General features: G+C 35.9%; 3 protein-coding genes across 3 annotated transcripts in view; 1 reads left to right on the top strand and 2 right to left on the bottom strand.

The window, feature by feature from the left end:
• Positions 1-3,799: 3,799 nt before the first annotated feature.
• On the bottom strand, positions 3,800-12,478 carry marchf3 (membrane associated ring-CH-type finger 3). The gene is made up of 6 exons (XM_077227952.1): positions 12,303-12,478; positions 11,826-12,174; positions 10,537-10,730; positions 9,293-9,497; positions 5,523-5,729; positions 3,800-4,881 (listed from the first exon to the last, which is right to left on the bottom strand). Exons 3-6 carry the CDS (start codon positions 10,674-10,676, stop codon positions 4,723-4,725), a joined length of 711 nt encoding a protein of 236 aa, XP_077084067.1. The 5' UTR covers positions 10,677-10,730; positions 11,826-12,174; positions 12,303-12,478; the 3' UTR covers positions 3,800-4,722.
• Positions 12,479-17,541: 5,063 nt separating this feature from the next.
• On the top strand, positions 17,542-21,750 carry gjd6 (gap junction protein delta 6). The gene has a single exon (XM_077228039.1). The coding sequence runs from the start codon at positions 18,329-18,331 to the stop codon at positions 19,481-19,483; it is 1,155 nt and encodes a 384-aa protein (XP_077084154.1). The 5' UTR covers positions 17,542-18,328; the 3' UTR covers positions 19,484-21,750.
• Positions 21,751-22,630: 880 nt separating this feature from the next.
• sh3gl3a (SH3-domain GRB2-like 3a) overlaps positions 22,631-27,473 on the bottom strand; it is a 44,015-nt gene continuing 39,172 nt past the window's right edge. Inside the window, exons 7-11 of the mRNA XM_077228038.1 lie at positions 26,933-27,036; positions 26,451-26,575; positions 25,652-25,684; positions 25,214-25,288; positions 22,631-23,539 (exon numbers count right to left, since the gene is read on the bottom strand). Coding sequence (XP_077084153.1) covers positions 23,334-23,539; positions 25,214-25,288; positions 25,652-25,684; positions 26,451-26,575; positions 26,933-27,036 — 543 coding nt within the window. The 3' untranslated portion in view covers positions 22,631-23,333. The remainder of the gene's footprint in view (positions 23,540-25,213; positions 25,289-25,651; positions 25,685-26,450; positions 26,576-26,932; positions 27,037-27,473) is intronic.

The raw sequence follows: 27,473 nt of genomic DNA, 5'->3' as shown, positions 1-27,473 counted from the left end.
TATATGCTCCTGCGAGTGATCAAAAGAGCTTGTTGGGGCTCATCATAGCCTATCTGTTTATTATGAAGAGTAGAGTAGCGTTTGGCAGCGATGCTTTGATATGCTTTCACCTGTCGTGGTTGAAGTCAAAGTGAGCAGCAGACGTGCAAAGCTTTTCATTCTTTTAAACAGTCTATTAGTGAGTTCTTGGATCTGTAAGTGCATTAGGCTACTATTCTACACAGATAGTGTGAAGTGTTCAAGCGTTACATTTAAATATGCTGTGGCAAATTGAAACAACGGATGTGTATTTTAGATTTTAGATGTTAGAGTCTGAACTGCAAAAGTATGATACATAATATGCATCCATGTGTTTGCTTTCTGAGCACAGAGGATTTAGTCGTCATCGTTATTAGAGTCGGATCACTTTCAGTGGATCCATGGACTTTTATCTCCACCTGCTGTTGAAGAAAACCATGCAACAGTTTTCATTCTCTTCTTTTCCTTATTTATTTAGCAATTCTTCTATTCCAAAACTAGAAGACATTTCAAATTTCCTAGCTAAATCATATATTTGACATCTGTTAAACCTCTTAACATTATGTTTGAACACGATGAATACCTTTTTGGCATGATGTTTATGTGGATACAAAAGTTTTTCTTTGCAGATTATATATAGCTAGTCTTACATTTTAACTGTACCATCAAGCTGAATAATTTGAGCAATCTGAACCTTATGATGTTTACCAGCATGATTTGAGAATTATACAAAGAGCATCTTCTTGTGCTTCAATGGAGCCACATGATCAATGTCACTAATTTAGTTAATTGATTAATGACCCGAAAGTGGTGACGAATCCTAAATATTTAGTATTTGTTTTACAGCATGACTTTTCTTTATTCTAGATTATTTAAAAAACAAACGCTTTATTTACTGGTTTAATCAGAATTTTGAGAGTGTGGACTCAGACATTTCGATGGTTAGTTTTAGACTAGGCCTATAAACTAATCCTCCAGACGGGGGCGTTGTTTAACACTCCAGCTGAACGGTCTTTTTTTCATACTACAATTATCAATACAATATATTTGCACTTTAACTATGTATATGCAGTATTTGCATAAACATTTGACAGTACAATGATACTTTTCCAGTTTAGTCTATTAGTTATCTAACATTAACTTGTTTTAAAGAATCTTTCACACATCTTTGACAGAATGGTGTCCAGGTAGGCCTACAGGTACACGGCAGGATTTCTGGATAGTGGTTTAATAAGAATCATAATAAGAGTCATAATAATGAGAAAAAAGGGTTTTTTCTTTCATTTTCTCCATAGGGAATTTCAAAATTATTAATGAAAGAATTCTAAGCCACGAACATTAGGCTACACATTTTGATTTGAAGAATGAAGTTTTACTTATCTTCTAAGTTCATGGGCACATTTTAAAAAGCTTTACAGCCGCTTCCGCCTCAAATTTCTCGCCACTTTTCTACATCTGAAAAAGCTGAAACAGACACAACATCCAAAGGTTTGTGAAATTAGCCTAAAATAATGCACACAAGACACAAATATCCACAGAAATAGAATGTCATCCACTGTTTCGGGGGAGGGGGGGGTCACATTTTCACATTTTGAACGTTATTTAGGAGCAATTAGTATGTAAATAACACTAATGTGAATAATAGTCATGCGCATGATCAGCGCCGTCTGTTGACACTTCTTGGCAATTGCGGTTTTGTGTTCACTGCAATTGTCAAAGTTAATGGCTTCCAGAGACATAACGAATGACTCGATCTTATTCACAGCTGCACCAATTATTTCAAGGAAACAATTGGGAGGTCTTTATTCATCATTTATTTACTGCAGATGCTTTTGTCATTAACACAAAAGTAAAAAATAAATAAAAATAAATTGCATGCTGGCCCAGCGACGAACATTGGCTGTCTGTTTCTTTTGAGAATTTTTCTTAAAGTGCCTAAAAAAAGAAAAGTGTTTCTCTAGACTCTGAGCTGTTACTGTGCATATGATGCAATTATAGGACAATGATTGCAATAGCAGTGATGCACGGTTCTAGAATAGTTAGCTTTTTGATTTATACTAGACCGCAACTTGTCTTTCGAAAATCATATTTCATGTTACAAGAACAGCCTTTTTCCACCTTAGAAACATTGCTAAGCTACGTAACATGCTATCTGTTTCTGATGCAGAAAAGTTAGTTCATGCATTCATGAGCTCGAGACTAGATTACTGTAATGCTTTATTAGCTGGCTGTCCTGCATCCTCAATAGTCAAGCTACAGTTAGTGCAAAATGCAGCTGCTAGAGTTCTTACTAGGTCAAGAAAATATGATCATATAACACCAATTTTATCATCTCTACACTGGTTACCTATTAAGATCCGTATCAATTACAAAGTATCACTAGTACTGATAAAGCCCTAAATGGTTTAGCTCCTGTGTATTTAATGGACCTTTTATCGCCCAACAATCCATCGCGTTCTTTAAGATCACTAAATTCGAGGCTTCAGGTCATTCCTAGGATATCTAAGTCCACTAAAGGAGGGAGGGCGTTCTCGCATTTAGCTCCTAAACTCTGGAATAGCCTTCCTGATATTGTTCGAGGCTCAGACTCGCTGTCCCAGTTTAAAACTAGATTAAAGATGCATCTCTTTAGCCAAGCATTCACATAATGCTTACCTTTTATACCACTGTTGAATCAGATCGAATGCATTAATATTATGAACAGCAGCTATGCTAATTATCTCCCATCTGCTCTTCTGCTGTTATCTCGGGACCCTAGTCCCGAGGTAAATAGCGTTCGTCAGCTCCAGTTTGTATCCAGCCTCTCAGGGAGACTTCAGATGCCCCAACACCTGTGATGAGACGACTCAACGCCGGCGATATGTTATGCCCTAAATTACTACATGATTAACTAACTGTATTTTTTCTATATACATTTCTGAAATGCACATTCTGTAAAGCTGCTTTGAAACAATATATATTGTGAAAAGCGCTGTACAAATACATTTTTAATTGAATTGAATTGATTTACTGCTACCCCTGTAATTATGTTGTGTAGCCTACATTAGCCTAACATTGAACAATATTCACGGTTTATAAATCATCTTAAAGCATGAAGATCAGTTACTGCTCTTTTTTAGACTGCAGACCAATTCACCTCACTGAACGCAGTTATTTGTATTCTGGCCGCATTGAAATGGAGAAAGCTATCCAGCCTGCTAAGTCTCTGAATGATTCAGATCTCAGTGGGGGGGAAAAAATACACCCCAGGATATTTGTACCTGCAGATAGAAAAATGTAAGAGTAAAAACAAAAAATAAGAACAGTAAAACTTGTTTTATTTGCTTGTTCCTCACTTTCACAATAGGAATTAAATCGTGTCCACATCCACAACAGAAAAGTTAAAAAAAAAATCTCAATATTAAAAGAGAAATTTTGGCTTGTGGTGACCTGGTGGTGAATTATGATTTAAATTAGGCTAACACAAAATAAAACTGCATCAGTAAGAATTTTTTATGTTGTATTAACATACAATATTGTGTATTATTATTATTAGAATGTAAAATTTTGTATTTGAATACAGTTTAAAATATAAAATATTCCTGTGATTTATGCAGAATTTTCAGCATCATTACTCCAGTCTTCAGTGTCACATTAACCTTCAAAATTCATTAATAATGCTGATTTGCGGTTCAAATTTGTTTTGTTATTATTATAAATGTTGAGAACAGTTGTGCTGCTTCATATTTTTGTGGAAACCATGATACATTGAACTTTCAGTTCATCAAAGAATCCTGAAAATAAAAAGGGAAAGCATTTGTTTGAGACAGAAATATTTTATAACATTACGATATTAAATGTCTTCACTGCCACTTTTGACAAATTTAATGCATCCTCTATGAATAAAAGTATTAATTCAAGAAAAAAATCGTATTGACCCCAAACCTTTGAACAATAGTCTATATTTTCTCATGAGAATCGGGTTGGATATTCTGATGTGACATTAATAATGCACACAATGTTACAAGATTTTAAAGCAAATTTGTTTTAGTCTTTTCAATTCAGCTCATCAAGTAATTAAAAGATGGTTAAAGTTCAATATTTTTCCTTTTTTCAAGGGGGGATGGGGGCACTTTTCTATATATTTCCAGTGTCTCCTTAATAAAGCAAACAGTAATGAAATGATCTGCAAATCTGTATGATTGTCTTACCTATTTACTGTACATTCACCTAGATTCTTCTGAATAATTATGAAACAATCTTGTAAAGTAAAACCTGCAGGTATAAATAGCTCAATCATTATCATCTCAACACCATTGTTCTCTGGAATAATTATGAAGGCATGTCCTTTTCCAGTGGTTTGACATGCTTTTCCAATGTTTTGATGAAATTTCATGACAGAAAAGTTTCTTCTGCAGAGTTTTCCATCATTTAAAAACTCAAGTGAACACGAGTAAAAACACTACTTCAAATCAGAATGTCGCTCCAAATCAGGACGTTGCTCCAAATTAAGGACGTCACTCAGTATCAGGGTCTCCAAATCGCTCTCAAAATGATGTTGTCACTCCAAATTAGGGCATGGCTTCAATTCAGTGTGTGTGTCCCAAATGTCACTCCAAATCTGAGTGTGACTCTAAATCAGGGCTTCACACAAAATCAAGACATCATGAAATCAGGGTCTCTGAAATAACCATTGGGCTTTTATTCCTGATGCTGTCGCCGGCATTACACCATGGTCTCCTTTTTATTGTTTTTGCACAAGAAGTGCATCATTAGATGTTTTTGTTTCTGCTGTGTCTTCACAGGGCGGGGAATCTGGAGCCGGACGCTGGAATTCGTCGTCATCCACGTCCTGAAAAGGTGAATGTGGTAACGGAGGGATACCTGCAGTAAAAAAAGGAAGATTGGCCATTTTAGTGTCATTTGACTTTTTTATTACTCTTTTACAGATTTGTTCACCAAAGTCCAGATTCTATCGTGCCTTCCTTTATTGAGAGAAAGTGGGAATGCAAAAATATTGCGAGAAAATGCAGAGTTTCTCGGGGGACGCAAAGTATTATGAGCGAATGCAAATGTTTTGAAATAGGCCTATGTGTTTTTCCTTCCATCTACATTTTTTTTATGACCACCACCATGTTGTTTCTTTAGGGGATCCATACACTACAAATAAAAAATATCTAGGTGTATTTACGCCATGTTGAAATTACTGTTTTACGAGATTCCGATGTGTGAAAATCAAGTCCTCATAGAACTGGTAGCCTACAGATTAAAAACTCCGACTTGACCTCTACAGATTCTTTTTGCCGTTTATAGTGTTGCCGTAGAAATTCAAAATCGCTAAAAAAAGTAATTTACCGCATGCACCAGAATCAGTTGTGCACTCGGTTCATTGATTTATCGCCATAGAAAAGCTCCAAGCAGAACATAGCGGGTTATCATCTTGTAATTACGGTAATTACGACATGGCGTGAATGCAGCATCTGTGCGCTTTCATTTAGCTTGACTGAAAACAAGAGTAAACTTACAACAGTCCAGAAGAGGTAAATAGTGAAGAGTGTCAGTGTGAGAACTATGAGTCCGATGGCCTCCATGCTGTTGCTGTAGTACAGATCCATGGCTCCCTGCACACACAGCCATCCCGACAGACTGGCTAATGGTGTGATGAGCAGGAAACAGATCGCATCCCCACACAGCGTCCGCCTCTGGTGCTGCATAGACGGTGTAGTGAACCACTGGAGCCATGAAAAACAGATGATTAGAAGGGTATTACACGTATAAGTAAGTAATGAAGTAAGTAAGTAAGTAAGTAAGTAAGTAAGTAAGTAAGTAAGTAAGTAAGGAAGGAAGGAAGGAAGGAAGGAAGGAAGGAAGGAAGGAAGGAAGGAAGGAAGGAAGGAAGGAAGGAAGGAAGGAAGGAAGGAAGGAAGGAAGGAAGGAAGGAAGGAAGGAAGGAAGGAAGGAAGGAAGGAAGGAAGGAAGGAAGGGAGGGAGGGAGGGAGGGAGGGAGGGAGGGAGGGAGGGATGGATGGATGGAGGGAGGGAGGGAGGGAGGGAGGGAGGGAGGGAGGGAGGGATGGATGGATGGATGGATGGATGGATGGATGGATTATTATTATTCATAAATAGTATAGTTTTACTGTATGATGATGCATAAGTATATCAGATACAGGCTATCAGACAGTTATAATCTGTATTTGTATCTGTCATAATATTGCTTGTTCTCTAACTTTAGTGCAAGGCACATCATTTATAGGGCATGTGAGGTTTGTGATGCACATGGACTCTTAGTATCATCTTCCTGTCCTCCAGCCCAAACATGAGATAATGACATTAATAAAGCGGCATGTCACCATCCAGCCTCTGCAGCGACAGGGATACGTTCTTCATCTAATCTCATTTTCCTGCTAAGTGGATTACTGTTTAAAAGATGTCGAGGTAAAGCAGACCTGCCAATATCTGCTGTGTGCCTTAAAGTGAAGCAGAGACACAACTCAGGACTCAAGAGTGACTGACTCCATGAGAATGAAGGCTGATGATAATGTTGCTTAAAACGCATTCCTTGTGACTATTGCAGAGTGTATGCTATTATATGTCCATTTGCAGTTTTAGATCTCTTTATGCCTCCAAATAAATTCTAAAGTCATTTGTGAGGGCAGATTGACAAACGCGCAGTGAATTGTGTATCAACTGAGGTCGGACAATATCTGCGTTTCCATAGCAACATTTAGCCAACAACAAGTAAATAGTCGGTTCCCAAGATGTAGTTTCACGATCTGCTAAACGTACGAAATTATAGCAAACGGGACTACTTTAAAATAAATTTCACACTGAAAATCAAGAGGGGCTAAATATTAACTATTGTGCAATCTGGGACTTAATATAGCCTAACTGTTAGCTACGTTTTAGGAATCCATCTATGACTGCCAAAACACTACTTTTTTTTTTTTTTTGTTTTTTGCATAGACAGAAATATGTGTTGGGTCTGATTTGTAAAGCTTTTCTTTTCATCAGAATTGAAAATCAATGTGAAAAAATAAACACTAGGCCCTATAGGACTAATGAATCCTACACATTTCAGGAACTACTAAAAGGTGTTTGTTTATTTCTTTGGTCACATCTTATGTTGCATCAACAGTAAAAACAAAACACAAAAACAACTCATTAAATATTATAATTATATATTATGTTTCTTTTTTGCATGGGCTTTTTTGACATTTACCCAAAAAGGTAAGATAACTTTTTTTAATTTTGTCAATTCAAATAGATAAATCACAAATGTATAATATTTGTGATAAAATCACAAATAGATAAAAGGACAAATCACTTCTGTTCTAGGTTTTAGGTTTAAGTTTTCATGTCGTTTATTTTGTATATTGTCATAGTCAAGGGCTGCGTCCTAAATCACATACTCTCTTGAGTAGGTACTTATTTCCACTAGTTCACATTTATATAATCAGATCAGGTATGGAATATGAATAGTTGGCTTGCTGTCCGGGGAGAGGGCTCCAAAATCAGAGTATACTCCCCCATCCCTGCCTGGGATAGGAATAATCTAGAGTGAGGAGGGATGCTGGAAAACTGTTTTGGAACCGATGTGAGTCAGCTCTTATGCCTCCTCTTGCGCTGATTGGTTAGATTATCTGAATGTGTGACTCTCGAACTGTGTTAATAAAACATAATTTGAATAAGTAATTACAGTTCTTTGCAACCACTAAAAAGTATGTTCTATATACTGTAGCATGAATGTGTAGTATGAATGTAATTCGGATGTACTACATCCGCCATGTTGTCATTATCATGTGACCTACCAGCATCAGTTCTCTTTGTTTCACTGTCATTCATAAATCCTGTCTTGTGGCCTCATGGGATAGTAAAGTGTCCATCATATGCACACTTCAGAATCTCACCGGAAGTAGGTCATCTGGGTGGTCTACTTTACCTACTCTTTTAGGAGTATAAATTCAGACATACTTCTTTTGTCGCATGCTGTTTTTCCCCTTCTATGCGATTTCGGTTACAGCCATGGTTCCTGTCTAGTGTCATGTGATTCCCTCTTCCCCTCGTGTGATCTCTGCTTTAACTTGCTTGTGTGTCATGTTCTAAATTGGTTCATTGGCTCCATCCCAAATCTGAAGCAGTATCCTTCGGACGCTGATTGCATCCCAGTGGCGCGGCGAAGGCTGTCCCAATTCGAAGGCTCCTTCAAATGTTGTTTCTCATACAATGAAGGATACAACAGATGGATCCTTCGCAGCCTTGCCTACCCCAGAATTCATTGCGCGCCAGTGATGAAAGGATTTTTTTTTTTGAGAGAAATTGCCTAATTATACTTTTAAATGCAAGTATTGGGTTTCAACTTACTCAAATATCTAATGATAGAAATGTGAAAATATATTAAAAAAACAACTTTAAATCGGTTTCCAATGTTGGCATATCTTACTAACATGTGAATATATATATATATATATATATATATATATATATATATATATAGATATATATATATATATATAGATATATTATATACATTATATACAGCAATGGGCCATGTAGAACATATTTAGACAGTTTGAGTACCCTGTTTTGTTTTCAGACAGTTTAATATAACTAAGTCTAGGAAAAACATTACTGCTACTCATCAACGGTAGCTGTCACTGTTGCTTTAGGCGACAAGAACAACCCTAGGTAGGCTAGACCATTTAACAACCTTCGAAAGCATTGCCTCTTCGTCTGCTTTAATGTCATTTACAGTACACACGGTCAATTAAGTTTAGGCCTGGTTTCACAGACAGGGCCTAGATTAAACCAGGATTAGACCCTTGTTCAATTAGGAAATTTAAGTAGCTTTTATGAAAGTGCCTTCGACAAAACATTATTGGTGTGCATCTTGAGACAAAACAATAACACTGACATATTTTAAGATAGGTAAAAGATTAATATCCTTAACACAAACCATGTGCAAATTCATAAGTCAACACCATTGCTGAGTATATTCTCCTTAAAACTGCAGTGAACCAAAGACAGTCTCTAAGCTGGTGTGAGTGAGTGGAGGCAGGGCTAATTTGCATATTCATAGATCCACGTATAATAATTGTGGCAAGGGTGAAAAAACTTTAAATATGTAATTTTGGTTATCAAAGATGAGTTATAAGGGATACAATTATTGACTACAAGGGGACTTCAAAGTGTATAGGCCATTAGAAATTAGAAATTTCTAGGGACTCATTAGAAATATTCTAAAGCAAAAAGAGGATTAAATCATTCAAAAGCACTACTGCTGATTATTTTCCTGTACCTCTGTGAGTGGCTTAGGAAGTCTCTCCAGAGAGAACTCAAAGTGGCAGAGCTCACAGTGGCTGGTGCTGGAGGCCGTGAGCCAGTGCTCCAAACAAACACGGTGCACCATCGCCAGAGACCCGGCACACTCACAGGGTGATAGCAGATCGCCCGCACTGCTGCCTTCATGACAGATACGACAGAACGGCTCCTCGCTGTTCAGGCTGAAAAGAGAGACCAGGATATCCATCAGAAAACAAGAACTGAAGATTACACAGGACTCCAGGTTACTAAAATTCACGATGTAGATGGTTGTTGAAATGTGCAGGCTATAAGCAAGCCTTTCGTGGGCTGTTTAAAAATCATGTTAACACTATTTTTTTTTTGTATGGAAGCCTGTTTGCACCATAGTAATACATTAAAACAAATGTTAATTGTGGATAGAGTTAAAAAAGAATAGATATGAGATATATTTTCAACTGTGAGGTCAGTATATGAACATGAGATGTGTTAGAATAACGACTTTCATTTCTTGCTTTTTTTACTTATATTTAAATTATATATACATACATACACACACATATATGCATGCACACACACTATCTTCAAAAGTTTGGGGTGATTACGATTTCTTCATGTTGGCCAAATTAACCGACAAGGAAGATTTGGGGGTGGGGTTTGGGGGGTAAGTGCGCGGATGAGGAGGAAGGGAGGGTCTAGCTAGCCTCCGTTTTGTTTGACAATACTTTAAATGTCAACAAGAAGTGACATCACCCAACATCGCTTAGAGTTACCATTATTTGAATCAGTTCATCATTATCATTATATATTATTGCACTTTATTTTGGAATGGAAGCATGTTTGTACCCTAGTTAAAAAAAATGTTACAAATAATAGATTTATGCATATGAGATATAAAGTTTCAACTGTGAGATATACAATATTATAAGTTAAAGGAATTAATAATTTTGAACTTTGAAGGATCATGTGACACTAAAAACTGGAGTAATGACTTCTGAAAATCAGCTTTGATGTCACAGGAATCAATTTTAAAACATAAAAATATAATACAGGTATTTAAAATTGAAATAATATATAATGAAAGAAGTAATTAAAATGTTACTGTATTTTTTTACCAAATAAATGCAGCGTTGGTGAGAGATTTTCTGCAACTTTCTGACATCAGATGAATATAAACTCATGACTGCACATATTTACGTCACCAGTGTCTAATGGGTATTTGGATAAATGGCTTAGACCCACCTGATGCCCACATGTGCAGGGATCACAGGGCAAAAATAAGTGCTACTGTGGATGACTTCCTGCACAGGATCTGTGGACGTCTCAGTATCCAGAGAATCCAGAGCAGCCTTGAGCCCAGCTGAAGACTCCTCACAGAGCATGACTGCTGCACACCAGGCCGTTCATACCGAAGTAACTGCAAACTGAGAGAGACACTGACAGAACAACACAGACAGGAACCTGAGTTTGTTTGCGTTAGCTTTGTCCTTTGTGAGAGGAACAGACTGAAATAGCTGCTTTTTTACTCTTGAGATATAATTTGCCGAGTTTGGATAAAACCGCTACGCGAATTTATAAGAAGAACTACTTTTAATTTGAACACAGATGTTAGGAGATATGATAGAATGACAGATTTCACTAAAAAAAAAAAAAAAAAAGTTAAATAATAAATATAGACACATACATACATGTATAGACACATACATGTACTGTATATACACACACACATTGTGTGTTTGTCCCTCTTTAAACTATTGCAAATGATGATCACTTGCATATTTGCAACAATTGAATGCACATACATTTTAGCTTATCATTCACATTCAATGCTTGCTTCATTGGTTTTTTTTATTACTACAGCTCAGTCACATATGAATCAATGGTTCATAATGATGACTTTTGCTGTATAAAAAAGGTACAAAAACGGTCACTTTCAAAGGGTACACCTGACGCATTTACCCTTAAACGGTGCATATTAAAGGTCTTAAATGTACAGGTTAGTACCTAAATGGTGTATATTCGTAGCTTTTGAAAGGATACCACCCCAGTGACAGCTTTTGTACCTTCTGAGAGTGAAGGATTTAACTGAGGTTACACTCTATTCCACTGAATGATGTACAGACTTCATGAACTGGTTGTAACTAAACTGTAAAGGATGCGAAAGGTCCTTTGAGAGTGTGGAGAATGGCAGGTCATTGAAATCATTAGTTTTATGAAGATTGTTCAAAAGTTGTTTCTGAAGGACACACATCCTGCCTCTCTGAAATCGGTCAACAAATGCTTATACATCAAAGAGCAAACATTAAAAGTTGAAGTTTTGATTACATGCTGGAGCATCACTTTTCTTGCAAACCATTGCATTTCTCTGCTGCATCCTTGTGATGGAGGCAACATTAACTCTACTGTATAGGCACACAAGCCCCGTAAAACATTTTACCAAATGGACATCTAAAACAACTTCAAACACACCATTTAATGACTTTTGCCAATGAAAAGCTAATTCAAAGTTTTCAGGAAAGTTAGGAACTTACCATCAGACAGACGATGTTCCCCAAACCCAAACTCCCCATAACACGAGCAGAATCAGCCTCTGAAGGTTTAAAGGTAGGCAGACTTTCTCCCTCTCTCTCGCTCTCTCTCTCTCTCTCTCTCTACGGTCAGATTAGCATGAGCCCAAGGTCGTTGGTGAGAATAGCTGAGGATTAGCTGGAAGGCCAGGAAAGCACAGGCACAGAACCGACAAAGGGAAATCCTTCTCACATCACCGTTGGTTACACTCCGGGCAGCTCCTCAATCAAGATTCCTTAATCCAGTTAGTTGTCACCAATGGCTTTTCATTTTCCTGACATTATGCAAATCGAACGGGGTCCAAAGCTTTGACTGTAACCCGTTGCAGACATAACAACAACAACAAACGGTTGAAAGTGTTGGCAGCGTCTAAACCTCATGGACCAGGTCTAATTTTAGCCTGCTGATCTATAAGAGCGGCCTGATCTCTTGCTAAATACCTTTTTATCTTGTTCGCAGACTGATGTCTAAAATGGTTCCGCATTGTGAGCATTTATTGTTTTTGAGAGATTCCCTTTGTCCAGCCATGTGTACACTACTGTAAAACACATACCGAACAATAATTCAATGTAATCCATTGCTACATTTGAGTAGCAGATATATTTTGCCAAAGTATTATGTTGCCAACTTACAGCTCTAGTGGAACATCAGTGTTGGTATGTTAATTTTAAAGGCATCTTTTACTCTTGAAGGTATTTCATCCAAAAATTAAATTCTGTCATCATTTACTCACCCCCAAGTTGTTCCAAACCTTTATGAATTCCTTTCTCCTGCTGAACACAAAAGAAGATATTTTGAAGAATGTTGGTAATCAAACAGTTGATGTACCCCATTGACTTCAATTACTAGGAACATAAATACTATGGAAGTCAATGGGGTCCATCAACTGTTTGATTTGTGGGATTTTATGGTACTACATTATATTTATGCAGTAGGCTAGTTATAATCCATGTATTCGTAAATCTTGAATGCTTTAAAGCACAGACTTAAGTTTGATCTCTTTTTAAAGACGACACTTGGCAAATTATTGCTGAAGTGAAAAAAAGTTTTAAAAAGTGAACTTTAAAAGTTACAGAATTTTACGTTTATTGTTATGAAAAATCCACAAAAATACTATTTTAAATTAGTATATGAAATCTATATTTTCAAAAACACTTTTTACTCTAAAACTGCAAGAAAACCAAAACCAGCTTTGAGCTTTCAATAAGATTTTGTTTCGCCACAGTACCAAAATATTTCACTAGATGAAATAAGTCTCTCATTCATTTCAATTCAATTCATACTCCCATTCATACCACATCAATGTGGTCATTTTTGACCAGTGTGACTATTTTTTTCAGTACCATTTAACCTTTTCAAATTATGTCCATGATTTTTTTTGTTCACATAACAAGTGCTGAAAACTTTACCAAGATTCGTACCCTTCCGATGAAGTAATAATATAAACAAATCAATCAAAAATTCGGTCAGAAATGACCGAAGAGGACAAATGATCTTAAAGTGTGTGTGTATATATGTCTGTGTGTGTGTGTGTGTGTGTATATATATATATATATATATATATATATATTCTTTTTTTTCAGTATTAATATTGGTAAAGGAATTAAGAAATATAGATCTCATTTAGTAATACAGTTGTCAGGGTGATTTTTAAATTAAATAAAGCAATTTTGCAACATTGTCATATTTTTAAATATTCATCATATATGTTTCTACTTGGTATTCGTATTTTTCATGGAATTGTCAGTAAAATTTTTCTTTCCCAAAAAATTCAATTTGCAACAATAATGATATACATACTATACACATTATATCTATATTGGCATTAAAAACCCATATCAAAATGTTATTAAAGGAATAAGCCACTTGAGGCCGAGTGTTACAGAGAATTTTTGTTAGGCATGATATGAAGCCCGAAAACAGCTCTTACCTGTTGAAAAATCAATTTAACACACAGTCTTGAGTGGTTTTGAGTGTTTTTAGGCTACAGGCCTGTTTAATTGTCGTTCAAACCTCTGAGCATTGCCCCTGTCTGGAGGTCCGATTATTTGATTACAAATGTCTCCTAAAGCCAGTCGACGCAGACACAACAGAAGCAAAGGACAAAAAAAGCAATCTTTGAACACGTGAGAAACTCCGCTGCGACAATCACGAGAGATTAGGCAGTAAAGGGTTGATTTATTCATAGTAGGCAATCTTTCATTATACCGCAGGTCTAGCTTAGATGAAATTGCAGAAGGGAAACACTGTAGACAAGTAGTCATATGAGAGACTTTCACTCTCATTGAGTCTCGCCCCATAAATCTGCCTCTTTCTTTCCTCCCGTCTGCTCGCTTTTCTTTCTGTCCTGTTGGCACTAATCCTGTCTGCTATTCATGGCCAAGCTGCTCGCTAGAAAGGCCGGCGGGGACGGACATCAATGTGGATTTCTTCATGAACCACGTGAAGGGGTGAATAATTCCTTTGACACCTCTTAGACGCTTGCAGGAAAGACCCAGACACCAGGGATTACCAAAGAAATAAAACAAGCTTTGGTGAAAGAGAACTTCCTCTTTAATGTTGTGGGATTCAGTGAGGTGTGACCGGCTGAGGCGCTGTTGTAGGCCTACATTCTGGCTATACTTCTAATTTGATCATGAGAGATAAAGCAAGTAACAATAAGGAAAGGATCGGAAAAGACAAGCTAGCTTTGAACTCATACCATCTGCATAAACACCCAAAATGCTCCAACATGACAAATGCAAAAAAATCTTCTCTGCGCAAAATTGAATATTTCTTTTTAACAGAAATTACGAGAAGTAAATGGTTCAAATTTGTAATTTCTTAAAGTCAACATGAAACACTGTTTCAAAACCTATTTTACTTCCACAATGTGATATTGAGTGTAACCGGACATCTATTTAGAAAAATTGGACGGGATTAAATTTTATCCATTGAGAATTTACTGGGAAAAGAAAAGGGAAATGCATGTCAAAGAGGGGCTAAATAAGTACACCTTTGCTTTTCCAGAAAAAAAATAAAATAAATATATATATATATATATATATATATATATATATATATATATATATATATATATATATGTACACTTAAAACATACTGAAAGCAAGTCTTACATTTTATAGTCTTACTGCACTTTTAACTAAAAAAAAATTGTAGTAAGGCAAAATACACTAAAAACATGTTATCTGAAAGTCTAAATAATTTGTTGCTTCAAGTTAATTTCCCTTCTCTTTCTCTATTTCAACAAATATTTATAGAAAAATAATTTGGTTTCTAATTTCAGGAGGTGCAACAGACCAAAAAAGTTCCCTAATACTAGTCGTAATCTGCCAAGACAATTTAAATATTCATTAAAATGTCTAGAAAAAGTGATGAACCCTGCAAGCGACAAGTACGATTTTTTGTGCAGAACTGTATTCTTAACATCCTCAAAATTAGATTTTTTAAATTGTAGATTATTAAAACTTGCTGCAAGCTACTCAGAGTAAAACTCAGAGAATGTATCTAGTGCATTTCAGTATGAACCTCACAGTTAAATGTAACAACAAGTTAATTCTTTTTAGCCATATTTAATCTAACAAAACCTCTACTGCACACGACATAGACATATTGTTATATAATATTAATTGAATATTAAATGTGTTGGTTACACATGTGCTTGTGTGATAAAGGTTCAGACACTGCTGACAGCTCGTCTAAGATCAACGGGAACTCTCTGAACACAGCCTTCCTGGAAACACAACATTGACAAGTATTCACACACGCACACCCTCCTATACTGACCTGAGACCTGCATCAATGTCTGATTGCCATGGGCAACATCACAGCAAAAGTTACTGATAGAGCCATTAGTCATGGTGAGTCCTTTAATATCACCGGCCCTATGAGCCAAATGTACTTTATGTGTTCAGACGAGACACATATTGGCCTAAACGATAATGCGACCTCAAAATATACATTTAAAACAAAACTAATAGATATCACCAGATTGAAAAAGAAAAAAAAATTCTCTAAAAAGTTGTTGTTCATTTGGGAGTAACACAAATTTTACCGGACATCTGAAATGTAACTTTTTTTTTTCTCAGTCAAATCAATGTAATATATTTTTGTTCAATAATTATTTTTATTTATTATTTTGAGAGAATTTCATGGCACTAAATAATTAATATTTATGCAATAATTATGATATTTTTTCCCCATTGAAAAATCTAATTTTTGAAGGAAGATAAGTGCCATCTGGTGGGAGTAAATACAGATAAACTTGTGTAATGCTGTGGCGTAACCACTAGATTATATAACTCTATATAAAGATGCTTATTAACTCTAGATGTTTTTAGACATGAATACTTATTTTTATTAATTTGTGGATTTGGATATTAGACATTCTCAAAAAACACTTTTTGTCAAGGTTTATATTTTTTTGTTTGAAATGTTGATTTGAAGAGTCGGTTTTTACATTCATTTTACAACAGACAAACCTGAACACAGAGAAATACCCTTTTCTACACATAACATCAAAATTCTATATATTTTTTTTTTTTTACAAAAATGAACAGAAATGCTTTATCTGATTTAAAGCAGGTGTCACATACTGTAGCCACTGTCGCAAAAGTCAAGTTTCGTACCATGCCAATGAAAGAAAAAAAACTTTAGGCACTATCTACTTAAATAGATTTTAGAATTTTGTGTTTGAACTTACATTCTTTCGTTAGCTGTTTTTTTCGATGGCATCGCTGTCGAAGAGTAATTAGCTGGTGAAGTGGATTTATTTAATTATCGAAACGTTATCGAAAGTTATCATGAGCGTTGTAATGTTTGAAGCGGATGTCCCAACAGAAGCAGACCTAAAAGATTTTAAAATGGGTGGCTCATTCATAAACCAGTAGGATCCTACCTTCATGATGTGGAAAAACAAACCGAAAGACACAAGGAATGCAGCAAAAAAGGGGAGGGGCTACATAAGGTCTACACTTGTGTGACATGCTCTATTCTACAACCTGACTACATGAACATAATTTTAAGATATTGTAGGTGCTTCCAATTTGAATGTGGATGATGGCTTCTAAGATACTGTACCTTTAATCTTTCTAAGGCGGCATCAGATCCACTCCTCTCTGAGAAGACAACCCCATAATGCATTGCGATGGGCTGAAAAGACTTTAGATGGCGAACAAAATAATTATTTTTAAATGATAAATTATTAAATTAAAAGTTAGACCATTTTTAGTAGTGTGCGATGCTAACTAGATGCCAACTCCAAGCTCTGTTGAAATCAATTGTGTGAGTTGAGTCTCCAGCGTTTTACTCTAGGAATACTATTTGTATGACGCATGGAGTTGCTGGCAATCTAGCGTACAAAATTATTCAAAATACTATGTAGTGAGCTGCCTTACAGTCTACATAGTTGGCTTTTAAGTTGTTTAGAAATAGAGCCCCTGCTACTGCTTTTTCTTTAGCACCCACTCGTGTCAGACCTTTTAAGGGCTCATATATAATCAACGGGGACCAGTTAGCAGATACCATGAAGATAACTGCTATCATCTGTCTAATTTAGTTTAAGATTCAAAATAGCTTTGTAAACAAACAGTATCATCAGTATTGGAAACATTTTATTTCTGCTATCCTATACTGGTAAAAGGCATTTACTATAATAAAAAGGTTTTGGGGCAGTAAGATTAAAAAAAAATGTTTTATTTAATTCAGCAAGGATGCATTAATCAGATAAAAAATTGACAGTAAATTGACACCATTGAAATCTTTCTTGAGCAGCAAATCAGCATATTAGAATGATTTCTGAAGGATCATGTAACACTGAGGACTGGAGTAAGGATGCTGAAAATCCAGCTTTACCATCACAGGAATAAATTATATGCATTTAAAAAAAAAATCATAGTAGAAAACAAATGTATATATTGTATAAGCCTTAACTGTAATTGTTATCAAACAAAAGCAGCATTGGTAACCATAAGAGACTTTTTTCAAAAACATGTTTTGAATGGTATATAATTTTAACTCAATTCAAACCGATTCAAAAGTTACAAACATGACCGACAAAATCATGCACTAGGCAACTATCACATTTTAATTGATCTATTTAGCAGACACTAATCCAAAACAGTTTACAACTGAGGAACATAAGCAATTTGTCATTAGAGCCAACAATATTCATAGCGCACAATGCCAAGTTTAAAGTATATAGATTAGCACATGCACGTATCCGCTATCTGTGGCGTATTTTTAAAAGTGGCCTTCAGAAGGAACCCATCCTATCACATACGGCGGCAATCTGAAAAGAACGTAATCTGCCGACACTATCAAGAGTAGGAAGAGTGCAGTCTCTCCTGTGGTTTGTAAATGGACTCTAAAGACAAGCGACAGCACCATGTGACCAATGTGAAGTGGCCAGCACTGTCCCAAGCGGAGGCCTTATCTCTGAAGGAGAAAGGGATGGCTGGGAGCAGTGATGGCACCTTCGCTCTCTGGCCAGAGCTGTAACATGAAAACACCCGTCCTTGCTGGCAACAGAGCTAAAGTGGATCTATTTCAGGTGCTGTACTTCAGGAGGCCGTTGCGTAGAGACATGACAGAATGGACATTGCTCAAGCGGCTGCTGGACGCCGTGCACCAGCACTCCACCATGATCGGACGCCTCTGGCTCACGGTCATGGTGATCTTCCGCCTGCTCATTGTGGCTGTGGCGACTGAGGACGTTTATACGGACGAGCAGGAGATGTTCGTCTGCAACACCCTTCAACCGGGGTGTCCCAACGTCTGCTACGACGCCTTCGCCCCCATCTCCCAGCCTCGATTCTGGGTCTTCCAGATCATCACGGTGTCGACGCCTTCTCTTTGCTTCATAATCTACACATGGCACAACTTATCCAAGCATCCAGAGGGCGAGCAGGCGAGGGAAGCGTACGGTCGCAGTTGCGATTCGGATAGCTGCTCCATTAAGTCGCACAAGCACTTGGGTCACAGTCTTGCTGACGTTCTCGAAGGCATCGCCAGCCAGAGCGGACAGAAGAGCTCACAGGCGCCGAGGGAGACCGGCGCCCCATCCAAGATCTCCTCGGGAGTCCTTTCAAAGTACTACGTCTTCCACGTGTGCTTCCGTGCCGTTCTCGAGGTCGTTTTCGTCGTGGCGCAGTGGCTCCTCTTCGGTTTCCACGTTCCCGCTCACTTCGTGTGCACGGCGACTCCTTGCACACAGAGGGTCGACTGCTACGTCTCCCGTCCCACTGAGAAAACCATCTTCCTGATCTTCATGTTTTGCGTAGGCGTTTTCTGCATCTTCCTCAACTTCTTAGAGCTCAATCATCTGGGCTGGAAAATGATCAAGAAGTCAATGCTCATAAAGGATAGCTCCTGGAGGGGTTACGGCACTATAAACCAAGACTCGCAGTCCATAGCCTCTCTAACTTTCAGAGACGTGACCAGCACTACTTCGCTTCCTACCTTAGATCTAGTGGTGGACCACCAGCCTGACTGGACCTGTGTTGGGAACTGCTCGACGAAGAAAGACAAGGACACCTACAGAGGAACACAATTGCTCAAGGGTAAATCGCAGCCAAACAAAGAAAGAAAATCAAAACAAAGGAGCACTGAGGTTTGGATATAAACTCAATTAAGGACAATTCGAAGAGTCTTAAATTTGATTGCAAAATTTTAGTGTATGTTAATAAATGATAGATTTTTGAAGGCAGCTGCTGCTTGTTTGTTTGGATAAGCTTAAAAAGACAAAAAATAAACTATACAATGTACAATCAGCCTTGACATGTAATCAATAATTCCACGTCATTTATTTATGCAATATACAGTGTGTAATAATATATTCATTTACAACATCAATAAACCATTTTGTATATAAATGACGCCAGAGAGCAAAAAAGAAAACAACTCACAAGCCTTTCCTTTCACTCAGTGATGTAGTGATGAACATTCAAGAAGAAATTTCATAAGAACACTGTAAAATTGGTTTAGGAGTTAGTAATAGTGTTAGGAAGTAAAGAGCTATTCGACATCGTAATTTTGAGATCGAGATGATTAGGGTGCCAATCCTTTGATTCAAGCAATTTCATATTGTTTTCGCAATCATCTTCAGAAAGTAGTCAAGTAGTTTTTTGTGCCGGGTCTGTTTCTGTAAGAATCAGATCATTCAGTTAGCTAGAACATGCATTTGCTTTTGAATTTAAAGCTGCCATGTGTTATTTGTTTCTGTATTTTGTGCTGAGACAGTTATACACACTACCGTTCAAAAGTTTGGGTTGTTTCTTTTAATGCTTTTTTCATGAAAGAAGAGTCTTCTGTTCACAAAGGCTGCATTTTTATTATTACAATTTTAAAATAACAGTTTCCTATTTTAATATATTTTAAAATGTAATTTATTCCTGTGATGGTATTACTAGTGTCACATGATCTTTCAGAAATCATTCTAATATGCTGATTTGCTGCTCAATAATATTTTCTTATTATTATCAATGTTGTAAACAGTTGTGCTAATTACTAATTTTGTGGAAGGTTTTTTTTCGTGATTCTTTGATCAATGGAAAGTTCAAAATAATTGATTTGAAAAAAATAAATAAATCTTTTGCAACAATATAAATGTCTTTACCGTCGTTCTGAGCAATTTAATGTTCCTTGCTGAATAAAAATATGAATTTACTCATTTTTTCTTCAAGTACCGTCCCCAGACTTTTGAACGGTCGTGTAAGTAGGTTGACTTCCTGAGGATTGTAAACACTGTGGCACTTTCAAAATGGTGCTCAGTTTGATTTAAGTGGTCTGTAAAATGAACTTTCGGTCGATTTGGGAAGAACACGTTTTTCCAAACAGTGGAAGAAACATGGGACAAGTAAAAATATTTAAACAATATTTATATAAATTTCTTTAATTCCAAGATCGATCCTTTTTTGTGTCAATGTTTGTGGCACTGCTTTTCAGTAACTGTGCATCCCCGCTGCTAAATCTGCAGCAAAAGAAGTGATATTTTCAAGTTATTTGATAACTTGCATTATGAATTGAATGTGATGAGCTAAAACATTCCTGTGGACTAATGGCAAAAAGATCTTTCAATTAAGTTATCTCTGTGGGCTGAACAACAACAACAAAACACTGCGTAAAGTAAACCAGTGTAGTCTAATTATTGAACAAATTACTTTTTTAGCCGGTCCTTTTGATGAATCATTAAAACGACATTGTGCCTGTTGTTTAAAAAAATAAAAATAATAATTTCGTAATATAACAAGTTGGAATGTTCACGGCATCTATAGCAATTAGAGAGAATTTCTTTCACATGCGTAGTATAATTGAAATATATCCATATGAACTAGAATCAAATTAAGTCAAATCAAGAGCTTGAGTATGTGATTTGAATCGAATCAGGAAATATTTATTATCCAGGCCTATTTGAAAATATTTGGTGGTATTTGCAAAGGGAATATTTTTGAGGGTTTGGGATTTCAACCTGTAACCCTAAGAATTAAACTTAGACTTGTAACTGGTCATGAATGATCATTGACATTATTTTTTAAATGCAAAAATATAGTACTTTTGGCAACTCGGGTTTGGTGTTGTTAGTGGCACAGAAATCCCACATTGCAGCTTTCAGCATAATTTGTTTCTTCAACTTTTTCAAATTTTTTTTCCCCTTTTTGCTCTCTGACTGCTTAATTTGGCCAGAAAAAGATACAATAGGGAATGAGAAGTCAAAAAGTTATTGGTCTGAGACGATTACAACATTTGTGACAGTTGATGGCAGTATCTGGCCAATACAGAAACAAAAACATTCATTCAAAGTTCCATTTCATGCACAAAAAAACATACTGTTCAGAGTAACAAAAATAATGATTGACATTAATAGAATACAGTCTAATTTTGGTGGAAAAACACAGAGACAAATTTTGTAATTTCAAACAGCACCGGTCTGATTTCAAATGTCCAATTTTGTTCATAAGCACAGGACGGTTTAACTAGGGCGAGAATGTTTGATTAACATCTGCAAATTTTTAAATGTCATTCAGAGTACGACATAGGTTAAACAAACCACATAGGCGAGCAAAAAATTCTTGTTACATAGAGTACAAAGTTATTATCAATATCAATATATATATATATATATATAACTATATATATATATTAGCACTCCATAAGATAAGACTGATAAACTTTTGTATGTATCGGCATGGCAGAAAGAGATACAGTAGAAAGTGCAATGTCCTAAAACCAAAAAACACAACACAAAAAATAAAATGTGCACATCAATGGGTGTGTTATTCTAAAGCTTAAGTGCAATACACCACCATTCAAAAAAAAGCACTTGAAGGCGCGAGAGAGCAAAACCCATTAAAACCCACCCGCAATGCTTACTATGATACCTAAGATCACAGGAAGTCTGTAAACGGAGACAGGAAGAGAGTAAGAGTAAGACATTCATAAGAGTAGCAGTCAAGATAGTCACAGTTTTTAGAAAAATTGTGTTTCAAAAAACACATAAGACCACCGCAGGCAGTAAACCCCATTTCAGAGCAAAAAAAACCAAAACATACGGAGACAGCGAAATACAAATCCACCCCATTGGATGCAACACATTTCCAAATGAACAAGTTGAATGCTGCGTTGAAGCTGAAATAAAACAAGTGCATTGAAATTACACTGCAAAAAAATAATCTGCGATCGTAATCGTTTTCCAATAAAAATAGCTAAACATCCTAAAATCTAAATCTGGAGAAACAAAATTGTGTTTCAATTTTCAAAAAACCAATGCAGGTTTTTTTTTAATATATTTTTTTACATCTTGAATTTCAGTGGCATTCTCGCTCCATTCTAATCGGCTTCATCACATGGTCAGTTGGTGCCCTGCATCATGTTCTTTCTATACTGCATGATATGCAAGGCCCTGTTTACACCTGGTATTAAGAAGCAGCTATCAGAGCAGAAACGAAAGCTGCTGCTCTCCGTGTGTTTTCCGTGTATCTCCTTTCGAGGACATATGCAAATTGCGTGTGCTTATTTCGTCCATTAGATCAAAAGCCCATTCATTTACCTGCCCACAGACCCTCCCCTCAAAGAAATCAGGACAGAAGTGGTTGAAAGTGGACAAAAGAGACAGATTAAAACAGCAGGTGTAAACGGGAATGTGCCTCCTTTGTTTACTTGTGATCCGATCAACCAAACGCATCTTAATACCAAGTGAAAGCAGGGCCTAAGATGACGTATAGGTCTGTATTAGTTATAACGATGTTTAGATAAATACTGATTAAAATGTTTTCGCAGTGTAAAAATCTAGATGTTGCACCATGACGCCGGTAAAACGTAATAAGATAAATACTGAAATGTGAAAGCTTCAAAATTGTCTGTGGTAAAAAGCAAGGCTTTCATTGGTGAGAATGCAGCAGAGGATGTTGGGTGCGTGGACGGTTGAGACAGTCTAGTTTGGCTGTGTGGTCAGTGACCGTTGTTGTTGACTCGGCTCATTGAGGCAGGGGCACTAGGACCTCAACGTAGTTTATGGGGAAGAAGCCCGATTCACCATTAATCATGCCTTCATACCAGTTCTCATCAATCTGATTGGTGAGGATGATGATGTCACCCTCTTTGAAACCCAGCTCACCCTCATTCTCCGGATCAAAGTCGTAAAGCGATCGACAACAGGGCTGGTCCATGTGTAATTCTGTCTCTGTAATGAGGAAAATACAACCATGTCACAGATTTAAACATTTGTTAATATATTAGTTCACCCATAAATTAAAATATTGTCATTATTTAATTATTATACAACATGTTGTTCCAAACCCATATGCTGTTCTTATTTCCATTGGAATAATTTTAGGTTCATCCTACAACATTCAGAGTGACCATTGCTGTCAAACCAGTGTTTTTTTAGTACTATTATATAGTAGTAAAATACTATTATAGATTTTTATTAAATTTTTGAATTAAATTTTATTCTTATATTTTCTATTTTCAGTACTTTTTTGCAGTCTTTTTTTATATTTTTTAATGTCTATATGCTTTTTATTAAGTTTTATTTTTCATTTTAGTTAATTTAGTTTTAGTTATTTTAGTACTTCAACATTAGTAAACAACAAAATTAAAAATGTTGTTATTTTAGTTAGAGGTGCTGCATGTCATTTTTTTACTGTACAAAAATCATAAAAATACTAAAATGTGTTTGCAGAGATTTAGGAAACATGCTAAGTTCAAATACTTGTTTCTCTGAAGAACAATGCTACCGCCAGTTATTTGGACTGCAGTACCCATTTCAACCACTATTTATCAATATTACATACTGCACCTTTAAAGGGTTCGTACACCCAAAAATGTCATTAATTACTCGCCCTAACGTAGTTCCAGACCCGTAAGACTTTCGTTCATCTTCGGAACACAAATGAAGATCTTTTTGATGAAATCTGAGAGCTTTCGGTCCTCATTTTCTCGGTTTACTACCTTTCTAGGGCTTGAATATTGTAGCTGCATAGGCTAACTACTACTTTCAAGCTCTAGAAAGGTAGTAATTGCATCAGATGCTCTCAGATTTCATCAAAAAGATCTTCATTTGTCTACTGAAGATGAAGGAAAGTCTTACGTTTTTGGAACGACATGAGGGTGAGTAATTAAATGAGAAAAAATAATTTTTGGGTAAATAACCCTATGTTTATTTTATTTCAAGTAATGAAAATGGTTTTCATAGATTCAGTTTACAACAATAACCTGTCAAACTTCAAAAAAGCACCATAAAAGTCTCAAATGTTGCATTTATGAGCTATATCCTAAGTCATATTATAGCTTTGTGTGAGTGATCAAAAGTTAAGTTCTCATTGCATTTAATGTCCATTCGTATTCAGTCTATTCTTCATAAAAAGCTATCAAATATAATTCAATTATAATGCACAAAAATGCATAATAATGCACAAATATAGTTCATTAACTTTGGACTATTTTCACAATGTTTTTTGTTTTGTTTTCCAAAGAACAAACAAGTCATTTAAGTCTTGAATCACATGAGGATGAGAAAATTGGTTTTAAAATGAAATATATTAACACCTATGGGCTGCTTCCAAACAGCAAGAACAACTCATTTTAAAATTGGACCAGGTTATTGAGAGGAAAGTAACAGAAAATGATGGAATAATGTAGTTTGAGAGCTGATGTGTGGGTAGATTAGATGAGTAGGTTCACATGAAATCTATGACCGCAGATATCCAACAAAAGCTCCACATATTTCTGCAGAATTCAAATAGCTATTACTGACAAAATACTACACATCTCCTGCTTTTTATATGACTGGGTATTGCCAACAACCTCACATTTAGTGAAGTGTCTAGGCATGATCCTACAGGAATATACTCACGTTTGCAATTACCATTGGGGCTTTCAGGCCATGATACATTGGGTACTGTGGGAGCTGTGTGTGTGAACTGATCAACTGAGAGCAAAAACACATGAGATCAAACATGAGAGACAGACACATACGCACAATACAGCAAATGAAACACAGTTGATGAACATGACCACAAAAAACAACCATGTGATCTATGAATTATGGATGGGAATTTTAAAGTTCAGATTTTAATTCTGATTGTTTTAATTTGCTTACTTTCACCACCCCTTTATGTTTTGATCCCTTTTAAGTTTTAAATCATCCCAATACTTCTAGTTTTAAAGTCTCTTCAAACATACATCATGATGCAACTGATAAAAGTGATAAAGTTTTTTTTAACTGATAAAAAATGATGCAACATAAAAGTCCTACTAATAAAACGTTTCTGTGATAAACATTACCACCTACTTTTTCCATTTACAGTGTGGATGACCTGGATATCTGAAAAGAATATGAAGGAATTATGTAAGACAACATGATGGTGGTGATATATGTGAGCAACACACAATGAAAGCCAATCAAGATCCTCTTGATTTTAAATTACTAAGAAATAACGACAGCCAGAATAAAAATAAAATAAAACAAAACACAAAATGAAACCAAACCAAAAAAATTGACTGTATAACACTGTAATTCTATTAAGACCATTATTGCAGAATATGTGATTTTTCAACTAGTGAATAGCTGGTAAACCAAGAATATAATATAATATAATATAATATAATATAATATAATATAATATAATATAATATAATATAATATAATATAATATAACATAATATAATATAACATAATATAATATATTTTGCTACTAACCTTGAACTATGATTAATAAATGTATCACAAATATATATATAAGTGATACATATGTAGCATATATATATATGTAGCATATGTACATATGTAGCATATATATATATATATATATATATATATATGCTACAAACCATAAGTACTGTACTTGCAATTTTTTATTAATATTATCCAAAATTAGACCACATTTAAAAATGTAAATGTATTATTTAAACATAGACAATACGTGAAAGTTTAAAGATTTAAAAAATATTTTAACAAATAAATGTTATGATAAAATACAACATATAAAATAAATATCCTGAACTTTTACTGGGACAGATTGTCTTGGTTAGATTAAAGCACATAAGAAAATCTCCTCTTGAGAGCTGTCAAGATGTTTTCTTGTTGATACCTGTGGTTTTGACAGATGAGGTGTGGGAAAGTCCATTGTGCTGTGTGTTCTCGACGGTCTCCAAACTGGACACGATCGACTTTGGCTTGAACTCTTTTTTGGGCCGACTGCTTGCAATAGATATCCTGCGAGAGCAGATGCCAATATGTGTGCATAAACACAATTGTAAATTAGCATGAAACCTTTTTATTTTTAACACTTTGATAACATCCCAATTGTTTTTTGTCTGGTGTCTAAAGCAAGAACTCAACAACAAAGTCTGAATAGTGGAACAAAACAGGCTACAAAAAAAGAAAAGAAAGAGAGATTCATCTTTTTCTGTTTTCTCACAAAAATGTGTTTTCCTTACTTACCGAAGAAAACAGAACAACAGCACATCCTGTTACTGCCATCGTAGATGCATGTAATATAGCTGACCTTGGAATATAGCTGACTTTCAGCTCCATCTATTTAATTGCCAGCATGTGCAGTTGAAGATTTACCTGTTCTGTATTTTGCTGTTAAGTTCCTCCAGGATCTCCAAGGACTGTCGATGGTAATCCAGAGCTGCCTCAATCAAGGCTGATAACTGACTCACTTGCTCCACCTACAGGCGAGTGAAAGACATGACGTTTACAGAGGGTAACCCCACAACAGAAACTTAAAGTCCCCCTGTGGTAAAACCAAGCTTTTAATGTTGTTTATATGTTGTGTTTTTAATATGCTTTAAGACAAACCAAATTCATTGATTGGTATTTTCTCCTTAAAACTGCAGTGAACCAAAGACAGTCTCATAATCGCGGTTTGAAATCGCTAGGGTTTCTGACGTCATAAACTACCTTGTAACCAGTCACGTCAACATGTGATCGTCAACGAATGGATCTCTGAGCTGGTGTGAGTGAGTGGAGGCGGGGTTAATTTGCATATTCAAAGAACCGTATATACTGAATATTAAAGGATGTAGAGTTACATTCAAGCTATTTTAAGGCATGAAGACCATGTAATCTTGGTGATCAAAGATGAGTTTTGTGGGTTAAAATTATT

The sequence above is a fragment of the Siphateles boraxobius genome, unplaced genomic scaffold (genome assembly GCF_051911475.1).
Source record: "Siphateles boraxobius isolate OS27281-9 unplaced genomic scaffold, OSU_SipBor_1 130, whole genome shotgun sequence".
NCBI lineage: Eukaryota > Metazoa > Chordata > Actinopteri > Cypriniformes > Leuciscidae > Siphateles > Siphateles boraxobius.
Note: the sequence above shows the minus strand (reverse complement) of the source record. Positions and strands in the feature narration are given on the sequence as shown.

Excerpts from the sequence above, each read along its gene's own strand:
- marchf3 (XM_077227952.1), bottom strand. The coding sequence starts at position 10,676 with ATGCTCTGTGAGGAGTCTTCAGCTGGGCTCAAGGCTGCTCTGGATTCT. Across the intron at positions 5,730-9,292 it reads TTCCTAAGCCACTCACAGAG|TGGTTCACTACACCGTCTAT; the intron begins GTACAGGAAAAT and ends TCATGGCTCCAG. Across the intron at positions 4,882-5,522 it reads TTTACCTCTTCTGGACTGTT|GTATCCCTCCGTTACCACAT; the intron begins GTAAGTTTACTC and ends TTTTTACTGCAG.
- gjd6 (XM_077228039.1), top strand. The coding sequence starts at position 18,329 with ATGGCACCTTCGCTCTCTGGCCAGAGCTGTAACATGAAAACACCCGTC.